General features: G+C 32.3%; 1 protein-coding gene across 1 annotated transcript; it reads right to left on the bottom strand.

Annotated features, from left to right (window-relative positions):
* Positions 1 to 14: 14 nt before the first annotated feature.
* On the bottom strand, positions 15 to 2,472 carry LOC146540344 (gustatory receptor for sugar taste 43a-like). Its single transcript, XM_085206070.1, has 4 exons — positions 2,284 to 2,472; positions 1,509 to 1,606; positions 782 to 943; positions 15 to 357 (listed from the first exon to the last, which is right to left on the bottom strand). Exons 1-4 carry the CDS (start codon positions 2,387 to 2,389, stop codon positions 304 to 306), a joined length of 420 nt encoding a protein of 139 aa, XP_085062196.1. The 5' UTR covers positions 2,390 to 2,472; the 3' UTR covers positions 15 to 303.
* Between the last annotated feature and the right edge of the window lie 9,376 nt (positions 2,473 to 11,848).

The raw sequence follows: 11,848 nt of genomic DNA on the forward strand, positions 1-11,848 counted from the left end.
AAAGAAAACAGCCGAATAGTTAAAATTCTTTATTGCACACATACTACCCAAAAAGTAGAGACAAAAATTGCTTTAAATATGACAAAGCTAAACTTGTTTGTTGCGTGGAATTAGAAGACACGTTAGAGCTCAACAAGTGGTCACAACTCTAGTGCATGGAATTTTAATTCACTAAAGAGACAGTACAGTGGTAATCAAATTGCCTCTTTACTTATTAAACTGTTATTAAACACACAAGTAATTAATAGGACAAATATTAAACACACGAGTAATTAATGGGACAAATATTAAACACACGAGTAATTAATGGGACAAACTGAAAAAAAGTACTATGAATGTTGTGGAACATCCTAAAATCTGAAACAAAATGTAAATATAAATATAAATATAAATCAAAATTTAATTTTGGTTATTTAACATATGTAAATGGATAGCTAGTGGTAGCCTATTAACTATTAATGTTAATGTTAATCTGTTTTGTTTCGTTTCCCTAAAATATTAAATAAAATAAAATAAAAGGAAATAAAATATTTATATCAATTTATATTTCCATTTCTTCGCTCTGGTGTTCTGGCTGGTGAAGCAAGGCGCGAGATTGAGTAGGTACTGCCACTCAACATGCAATGTTTCCAGAATTAGGCAGAAAATGGAGTGTCTTAACACTAGATTCTCTCTGCTGTATGCGGGATACAACGTGAAGCTGATTTCATTTGAAAGGGTTGCATTGAAAATTATTTAAATAATATGTTATAAACAGAGAAAAAATAAAGTATTGCTGTACCGAGTAAAAAATTGTTCTATCAAGATGACATATGTCGAAAACTGTAAAGGAGACGTCATTCAGCATGAGGCGTGAGGAGAAAGCATCAGTTGCATCCGCCATCAATGGAGATTCCAAAGACATCGTCATCATCTTACCTAGAAGAACTCGTGTCTCTGCCACCTATGATATAGAAAAAAATATTTTAATTCTATAAATATCTTGAAGCTGTCCAGACTCATTCACTTCTTTTTTTACCTTAACGCATCCTGATTATAGCACGAGAACAGGGACGGGAAAAAAATAGAGAACTTGCCGGAATTAGAGGTACTAATAATAATAATAATACTCTTTATTGTACACCCATAAGGAAAATAACAATAAAATAGACAACAAAAGAGAAAAAAAAAACGGAAATGTACAAAAGGCCACCTTATCGCTAAAACAGCGATACTGTATGTTGCATTTATGTATGTATGCCACTATTTAATTATGTAATACAAAATGGCCTGTATAAGTTTGTCTGTTGATCTATCAATGATGCTATACAGGGTAGATAGCATATATCAACAAAATTTATTTGAATTACGAAGACGTTATTAAGAATTACTTCCTCATCTAGAAACAGAGAGTACTAGCCTAGTTACTAACCTCTGCCTAACCTAGTTTGTGAAGAATATTGTATACGGAATATAAATTCTCGTCTAATACTATATTATGACGCTATAATTATTAAAATCCTTCATACCCTTTGTCTGGTGTGCTGACAAACTTCAATAACTGGCAAAAATTTTAATAAATGGCAAACAGTCCATAGCGCATCAATGAAGATATATTTTATGTTACCTGTAAGCAGATGTATTTAGATTATAATATTATGATTTAAACATATGTTACGATTATCTATACAGGGTGGAAGCGTCAGCGCTCCTTTTACGGGACCAATATTTAGGGTAAAATATTTTAAAGCCATACCTAAAGAAATTAATCAAGGTACCTCAACAGTTTGGACGTAGGATTTTTTTTCCATTTCACGATGTTTATCCATACCTGTATTTCGTGTGACGCAGTTACAAAAAGCGTAAATACTTACTACTACCAAAATTCTACTAAAGGTTAAACAACTTTGAACTTTGCCGCCAATACCTACGACTCGGTTTCGGAGTGAGGCGTGTGCGGCGGTGTCCTTGCGGATAGGTTTATGTCTGCGCTACCGTCTACCTATATTGACACTAAAGTTTCAGTGAACTCAAACTGATGTTATGATGTAGATTTTTAGTTTATACAACCTTCTAGTTTACACAGAAAACAGTTTTTTAAGAAGCTTAACCCATAATACAATAGTGAAAACTGTATTAAAATCAGTTTATTGACAAATTGAACAATTTGAGAGGCGTTGCCGCCTACATCAAATTTTTATTAACAAAGTGAGAAACGTAATATCTTAGTACTAGGTTTCTCCTGCCCACCCTTGAGATAACATGAAAAGCGTGTAGCTGCTTATATATCAATTGACTTTGTACCTTCATCCGACTGCAACGTGATTATACAATCAAAAGTAGTACGCGTGACAAGTATAAAGAACTGAAAAATATACATGACTAAATTGTACGACTCGAGGTTGTTCATATCCCTTACGACACCGCTCACTTTCTCAAAGGCACTGCACAACTGTTCGATTACAGTGGCAAATTTTGCCAATCTCGTGTTTATATCTGTAATATCCAAAATTGTTAAGTACTGAGATTGAGATTGAGAGAGAAGAGATTGCAATCGGCAACTTAAACCCCATGTTTATAATTAAGAATCAAATCAAATCAGCTTCACGCTGTATCCCGCACACAGCATGGTAGACAGAGGGAACCTAGTTCCTCACTTTCTGCCGAATTCCGGAGGCATTGCGTGTTGAGTGGCAGAACTCAACGCCGCGCTTTGCCTCGACACCAGAGCGAAGAAATGAAAATTTTAACGTAAAATTAAGATTTAGGTATAATTGTAATTATTACTTACCATTTTGCTATTATAAAAGAAAAATAGAATTATGTGATTGGAGTAAAATATTCAACTCTTGTCCTATTATATACTCGTACAGAACTGTTCTGATTCTGTTCACTCGAATGGTAAAGAATTATGATAAAAAAAAAAAACTATAAAAAACATTTTTTTAGCTTCACCTGTATTCCGCAAATAGAAAGGTTTCTTACTCCGCTAGAGGGGGAAGTGAGAACCTAGTGTTAAGATACTCTCCGATTTCACCTCAGTTTGAGATATTGCGGGTTAAATGGCCAATGCAGGGGAAATTATTTCACGGAGAGGGAATCGAACAAATACTTAAATTTCTACTCTTACAAATGTGTAATATAAATATTTTTTATGGTATGGTTACTGGAGTCCCTTAAACTAGCTAAATGTTAAAGGCAAACATGTAAATATCAAAAAGACTTACTTGGATGCATTTCATCAATGTGTCCAATCAAATCAATAGCACAATTTATATTTGAAATTGGTATGTACAAATTGCAATTAATGCTTTCTAAACAGAATATAGGATCCCTGGTGTGGTCACTGTCAGAAGCTGGAGAGTGCATATATAATTTTAACGGATTATTCACACTATACTGGTCACGGGGTAGAGAGAGAGAGAGAGAGAGAGAGAAAGAGAGAGAGAGAGAGAGAGAGAGAGCTCACCGAAAGTTCTCACAGAAAGTTCTCGGTCCGATCTCATATTTTTGTATGAGAATTATTGTTATATCCATGACATGATCGGGACTAGGCCAAAATGACAGTATGTTTCATATAACAATATTTTTAACAGATTGAGATCGGAACGAGAACGAATCGCGACTGGAGAGCTGTAGCTCCTACAGCCTTGTAAATCTTATGAAGCTTATTAAAGTTTTTTTTAAATATAATATAATTTGTAAAGGAAACCAAATTGAACATTTATAATCTATAAACAGAGTGGAAGAGGCAGCGCTTCTTTTATTGAAACTGTATGTATATAGGGTAATATATTTCAAACCCACACCTAAAAAATTAATCAAGGTACCTCAACAGTTTGGACGTAGGATGTTTATCCATAACTGTATTTCGTGTGACGCACACACGTACATACGTGTGCGACGTTGCCGATTTGACAGGTAAGTAAAGATACTCGAGGGTCCCGGGATGAACATAGGATACTTTTTTTTCTCATATTTGTAATATTTTCGATATATACCCATATATTAAAATACTTATTAATCTGACATGCAATTTATTCCGCCATGTTTATAACAACCGCCGTTGCTAAGCAACGATTTGCAAAGTTTGTTGTTTTAAGAAAACGTCACCCAAAATGAGTTTGCTTAATGCTTACATGGCGCGCGCCGATATAGATTTGTATACATTAACAAAAATTAGATGATTTCTATAATTTGATATAATAAATATAAAAGTCACTTTTAGCATTTCATCTAGATGGAAATTATAGTTTACTGTATAACATTGTAATAAATAATTAAGGAGATATCACTGATTGACCTAGCCTACGTGTGGTATTGTATGAGCGACGCGAACGGGCAGATGACTTTGATGATTTTGTTAATTTTTATATATTTTCGAATTACTATTATTTTTTATGTAATTATTTGCTGCTTACAATTAATTTATCTCAGTTCGGTTATCTATACCGATGTTATACACTTAAAATATTGTAATTTTAATCATTTGGGATTTTATTTAATATTGTTCGTAAAAATTAATAATTATTTAATATAGAAAAATGTTTAGTACGCGCGCACGGCAAACTTTAGGTACTTTTCTAATATTAAGAATTTCCTTTACTTACTTTTACTTCTTTTGTTTGTTCATTTCGGTTACTCGGATATTTTTTCTAATAATAAATCTTCACTTATTATTAACTTATTTTAATTATTTAGGCTTATATTTTCGCGGGCGTAGCCGCGTCCGGGCCCACTAGTTTATAATAAAATCATAGCTGATCGGTGCCTGTACATGAATGATGTATCACAAAAACGAAGACGTGTGTGAGTGAACCTGTAGTTCTAGTTGAGATACCCACCCAAACGAATGAAATATTTAATACTTTCATTTACTTGTTCTGGTAATGAGGTAAAGCGTAGCGTTGAGTTACGCCACTCAACACGCAATGCCTCCAGAATTCGGCGGAAAGTAGGGGGGGGACGGAAGTGTATTAATTCTCATTTTCGCCACCACATTTACACAAGGTTCCATCTGCCTACCCCGTGCGCATAAAAATATGCCGTAAAATCATAGGGTTAGGTAGTTAAATATATATTTTCATTACTTACGGTCAGACAAATCACAGAGAATTGCTTCTAGAGTGTTATTTATGTTCGCGAAAGCGCTATTTGCGTACTGTGCCACCACGACGAACTGCATTGACGCCGTGATCCAAAAGAATATTGATAATACGACGAAAAAGTGTTCGATTGATATACTTTCATTAACTAAATATAACACAAGAATATGGTTAAATTTCTCTGTCTGTTTCCCACATTTTACGCAATACCGAAATAGAGAGCATTTTGGAAGGACGAGGTGTCCTTCCTCAGTATCTTCATTTGTCTAACACAGGGGTTCCCAAACTGTGCGCCGCGGCGCCCTAGTGCGCCATAGAAAGAAAAAGGGGCGCCGTGAGTTGGTCCTAAATCTAAAATCGAACATTGAAATTGAAATTGAAAATTGATTAAGAACTGTCGTACTTTATTATTCTTGTCTTAATTGTTATTTTCTCATTTAAATAAATAAAACTCAATTTCATATTAGTGTAGGTATTCTTTCGATTGTTTTTTTTTAATAGCGAACTAGCTTCGGTAGGGCGCCAACAAAATATCAAACTTGTAACTGCGCCGCTAGCTGAAAAAGGTTGGGAACCCCTGGTCTAAGGTTACATAAATATCTGTGAAATTTTACTCTTCAATATAGATATAGATATTGTTTTTAAAATAATATTATTATTAGAAAACGAAAGTAATGCAGCTGGAATTATTATTTATTAATATTTTCGCGGTGGATTGAATTATTACTTATCAATATTTTTATATTTTCGCTTTCGCCAAGGCAAAAGCGCGGCGTTGAGTTCTGCCGCTCAATACACAATGCCTCATAAATTTGGCAAAAATGGGGAACGGAGTGTCCTAACACTGGGTTTCCTCTGCTTGCGATACAATACGCAGAATACAACTTGTTAAAATAAATTGATAATAGTATCAATTTATTTTAATATTTTATTGTAGTTCAATCGGGCGAAAGCGCGAATGGGTCGCTAGGCTTAAAAACATAAAGATAAAGTGTCTTTCTGTTTTCACTTCCTATCTTTCTTGTGTTGTTTCTACTGCCACCCAATTTAGAGAAAAAAATAAGATATAAAAAATATTCGAGAATATTGCAGAAACTTAAATCTCTTCGTATACCATAATGGATCGGTAACTTAGTTAAATATATCTATAATTTATAAAGTTTAGTCAAGTTAATTTCAAAATAAAATAAATTCTACTTACGTATTTGTGAAGTTATAATTATAAGTACACATGAAAATATTGTCAAAACAAACAAGGCAAGGCCAATTTGCCATTTTTTTAAAACAAAAGAATGTTTTACTTCCTTAAAAAATATATCTTTCTTTATCTGAAAACAATTGCTTTAATTATGTCAAATCTCATATTTAATTTTTTTTATACATCATAGTAGCTCTCATGGTCATATTTACAGAAAAAAAAATATATATACAGCCAGTATGTTCATGTGGTGCAAGTGTACGCATATAGTATGTGGATTACAAATATTTCGAAAAAATATTTCTAAGGAATAGCATTCTCTGATTGGAGCCTCACGAAATCCTGCCAAACGTTCGAACTGAATCTGTTATGTGTGATAATTTATCTGTTATCTGTGCTGCCTTAGTAGTTATTACAATTTCGTTTCAATCTATATATTATATAGATTATAGGGACCATTATAATATTTGGTGATAATATAAAAAAATCAATTGCATTCATCATATAAATCATGAAAAATAATTATAAGTATTATTAATTAAGTATTTGTAAAGACATTTAAAAACTACACAACTACCATATGGGACAAAAAACAAATGTATGCACTTAAACTATGTTACGCCATAAAATTTTAAATTATATATAAAAGGACTTGTCCTCACTGACTGAGGTAAGACGCACGCACAGCCGTAATCGCTGTGCGTAGAAACGTGGAATTAGGACAGATGTTTACTTTTGTAATCTAGACATCCACTAAGAAGGGATTTTGAAACATTTTAACCCTAAAGGGGTGAAATAGGGGTTGAAAGTTTGAATGGAAAAAAAATTAAATCGGCACCAATTTTTATAAAATTTGAAATTCAGACTCTTAAAAGTATTTAATCGAACACATGTTTCATGGTTTTCTAGAATTCTTCCCCTAAGGGTGCAAATAAGAGAGAAAGTTTATATGGAAAAATTCTTAAATCGCCACCGATTTTTATAAAATTTGAAATTTAGACTCTTAAAAATATTTCATTGAACACATGTTTCATGGTTTATTAGAATTCACTCCTAAATAAGCAAGCGAAGCTGCGCGCGTCCGCTAGTATAATATAATATTTGTAAGTGATTTTTATATATTTTTTTCGTTCGTTTCGTTTCGTTCCGTGGTAGACACGTACATATGAGCATGCATATATGAAGAAATCTATCTAGTGACTATCATTGCAAGATAAAATATTTTCTTTTAGCTTCGCGTTGCTGATAACAGGCCAAGAAAATCTGAGGACGACGAATATCTAATGGACGAATTCTCGAGGTGATATTCTCGAGGTTGTGTTAGGTGATGGAACTAACCGCCCAGTTTTGCCTCGTTAGGTACTAGAACGAAGCAATGAAAATATTAAATATTTCATTTCGTCGATTGAGAATCGAATCCAAAGCTTGTGTCCCTTGGCTTGCGCCACGACTGGCCCAAAATCGTATAAAAAAAATATGTTTGTCGATATATTTTTACAGATTGAGTTCCATAATTTTCTTACCTGACTTATACGAGTGTAGCAACATAATAATTTTCCGAGTCTAATCTTGTTTGAAAAAGTTGTGAAAATGGCAAAACATAAAAATAATATATAATTAAGGATCTTGAATATCTTATTAAAGGTAAGTATGTAAGAGACTACTGCAATATTTTTTTTATGTATAATGTTTTCAGACATATAAAAAACATTTCGAATTATTATCCCCAAATATATACCTGAAATAACAAAACTTTAGTACTCGCACAAAGTGGTTCTGCAATAAAATTGAACGAGTGTTCCTTATCTATTTATGTATATAATAAATAAGTAGACATATTTTGTCTGTACATTTAATATCTTTCACTGAAATGGATCTATTACGTGTCCCTCTATAATAATAGATAATAGAAAGCAAAAATATATATTTTTTTAATTACTTGTCTGTCTGTCTGTATGTATGATCACGCTAATCTTTGAAAATACTGAACCGATTTACTTCAAACTTTCACCAATTGCTTTATTTTAACTCTACTTAATATGTAAAGTTTGTTTCATCAAAATCGGTTCATTAAAAAAAAGTTATCGGCATTTGAATGAACTCAAGGCATGAGTTTGCCTGCAAATATAAAGCAATCCATATCTATACTTATACTTATAATAAATCTGTATTTGATTAACAGGCTTTCAAAACAAGGAGGACTTTCTCAATTAAATATTCGATCCGATATTCGATTCATTTAATTATTTTGAATTCGATTTCGATATTGGATTATTCGATTTGATTTGGGTATTTTTTGTAATATGCAAACATTACAGTTATTTTACAAAGAATATTATAAATTCTTACTCAAATCAATAACATTACATTTAAGGCTGTTTCTGAACGAGTAAATTAAAATATTCATTGACATCAACACATTTCACTGTCACTGTCAGTCAATTCTGTTTATTAAATGAATAATCATTTAGTTCAAGCGGGCGAAGCCGCTGACAGGCCGCTAGTATTGGAAAATATTTGCGCAATAGTATTATCCTTCCATAGTCTGTCTACTACTGATAGCCTAACAAATAAATAAAGGAAGAAAGAGTTATTTTTGTATTTCACATGCAGTTTCATGTAGAAATCAATGACTTTAGAAATAAGTTTTAATAGAAATCAATAAATAAAAAATAAATAAATTAAATAAATAAAAATAAATTGAACATTGCTAATTTTTTCAGCATCTCAATATTTTTTTAAAGTTATATTTTGTCTTGTACCGCGGAAATTTTACTAACAAATAATTAACCAAGAAAAAATAAAAAAAACCGTAACAGTTAGTTGAAATCCAGCCTCCACCTGGAAAATATCTTCAAATACGCCCATAATTATTGAGTAACGAATTCGTAGTAGTTTTTATTAAAGACTATAAAGATTATAAACGTAAAAACTTAAGCGGATAAGAATAAATAATAAAAATATTAAATAACTGACAGACTGATAGTCCCAGAAGAACATTAAAGACATGATATGGCCGTGAGAATTTCACGACTTTTCCAAATTGCTTCTCAAATCGAACAGGAGCGGTGCCAAACATTCTTGACCATTTTAATAGTAAAGCTAGTCCATCGTCTACTGCCCATCGTCTGTTGTTCATGGTTAAATGAATATAATCCAAATTTCACTAAAATAAAAGAAAAATATCAACATTATACATTTTTTGGCTTTAAAATAACTTTTACTTTTTAATAAAAAACTTTTTAATAAAGAATGTGTAAATAAATACTTTAAAAACGCAAAGGTTGCAAGTTTGACTCCCACTCGAGGAATGAATTACTTCCATTTCTCGCTCTGATTGACAAAGTGCAGCGTTGAGTTCCACAACTTAAAATGTCTCGTATTCAGGTGGAAAAAGAAGATTAGAATCTTAATTTCTTTCTAAATTTCTTAATATTTTGCTATACTTGGAAGAAAACGTGAAATTACAAAAGAAATTGCTATATACTTACAATATTAAATAGGTATAACCTGTAGAAGGACTTTTGATTATACTGAATATAAAATTATTTTCAAGTATTTATAATTGCATTCTAAATCTGATACAGTCTATTTACTTACAAGTTCTGTTTGCTTAGTATCGGTATCTAGATTAGTTAGAATTGTTGGTTACGCAAATACCTAACCAATAATAAAAATAATTATACACTACGTAGACTAAAATCTATTTTTCTACGTAGCGAATATGACTAGGAATCAGAGGCGCAGTGAGGATGGGCAAGGGGGGGCATCATCCCCCGGGCGCTACTCCCTAAGGGGCGCTGAAAGGTCCGCAATACTATTCAAATATATGTGTTTAATATATATGAAGTTAAATGGGTTCGTCTGGGAAGTATTTTGCTCCGGGCACGAGCAAAGCTGGCTACGCCACTGCTAGGAATTGTTATTTGATCTACAAAGTTTGGTGCTCCGTCCTCCTCTCTTTCCTTCCTTCCTTTACCTCGCTAGGGTTGAAAGGAATGAATCTCCTTAGAAAAATAATTTGATAACGAGCTACGATAAAAATGAGATAATTTGTATCACTAAGCAAACTCAATTTACTCTACATTTACATTGATGATAAAAATTTATTTATCTCACGTCGGTCGCAAAAGTACATATAAGATGACAATTTAAATACAAATTGCCTGCAATTATTTCATGGTATGAAACATGAAATCACACTAGGTAGAGAAAATCTAGTGTATCTAGTGTTTTAACGCTGCGTTTTCTGTTCCCCAACCAATTTTAAGACATTACGTATTGAGCGGCGTAACCCAACGCTGCTTGATACTGTTCAATTATTTCTCACGAGTATATCTTGGGAAAGTTTCACAATTGTTTTTTGATATTTCTAAAATTTCAGATATATGAAAAAAATAATATAAATAAATATTAATTCTAAGCTTACTGTTCAGGAAAAATAAACTAAAAAAAGGTGAGATGCATCCCTATACAGGTGTATAGGGACGAAAGTTACAAGAGTGTATAGGGTATACCTATACCCTATACACTCTTGAACTTTCGTCGCCGCAAATACGCCTCGAATATTTAACCACGTCCTGCACCTTATGTCTTACACTAAAAAAAAAAACAAAAAAGACAAATTTAAAAAATCCGCGCTTAAAAACTAATAGTGAAAACACAAGCGATGTCAATTACATTGGGTTAATATTATAAATATTTTTATTTAACATAAATTATACAGGCTGGAAGCGTCAGCGCTCCTTTTACGGGAACAGCATATAGGGTAAAATATTTCGAACCCATATCTAAAGAAATTAATCAATTGGGGCATCCAACAGTCCATCCAGACGTAGGATTTCTTTTTCATTTCAGGATGTTTATCCATACCTGTAAAAGTTAAGCAACTTTGAACTTTATCGCCAATACTTACGACTCGATTTCGGAGTGAGACGTGTGTGACGGTATCCCTTTATGTGTGCGTGCGTCGTCCTTAACAAATGGTGTTTTATTTTACAACGACAATTTTATTATTTATTTTGTTTGAAAACAAAATTTTTTTTCATTTTCGGGAAAAAAATATATTTTAAATTGTATTAGGCTTTTATAGAGTAGTTTAAAATGTAGTTTCATTTAAAGTGGTGCTGATAAAAACATATTCTATATACATATTTATTTATTGACTTTCATAAAATATGGGAAAAATAATTTTATATTACAGCTTTCATATTACTGCTTATTAATTTTATATTCCAACTATTACTGCCTATATATTTATTTTATATCTTTCATAAATATAGTTGAATTTAATATTTTATAATGTCTCAACTGTACTTGAACTTCAACGGAATACTTTATTTGTTTACGTATCAAGTGAAGGTTTGAAAATATCAATATCATCAGTAATGAGAGTCTCTAAATTGTAACCATTGTCTGAATAATGAGAGGGTTGTTCAGTTTCTTATTGAGTCAGCACACGGTGGATCGCGTGTATTTACGCACTTGAAATGTAGAATACCTTTTTCGCGTGGCTCTTCACCCCAAATATTATAAAATTGTGTATGACCATAGATTTATATCGTCA

The sequence above is a fragment of the Heliconius melpomene genome, chromosome 2 (assembly GCF_056956725.1).
Source record: "Heliconius melpomene rosina isolate 202511_hmr_F chromosome 2, ASM5695672v1, whole genome shotgun sequence".
NCBI classification, from domain to species: domain Eukaryota; kingdom Metazoa; phylum Arthropoda; class Insecta; order Lepidoptera; family Nymphalidae; genus Heliconius; species Heliconius melpomene.

What these genes read in the sequence shown, in the direction of transcription:
- LOC146540344 (XM_085206070.1), bottom strand. Translation starts at nt 2,389, where the DNA reads ATGAACAACCTCGAGTCGTACAATTTAGTCATGTATATTTTTCAGTTC. An exon ending in CACGTTGCAGTCGGATGAAG is followed by an intron (nt 1,607 to 2,283) that starts GTACAAAGTCAA and finishes ATCTGCTTACAG; the next exon opens with GTAACATAAAATATATCTTC. An exon ending in GTCAGCACACCAGACAAAGG is followed by an intron (nt 944 to 1,508) that starts GTATGAAGGATT and finishes TCTATATCATAG; the next exon opens with GTGGCAGAGACACGAGTTCT.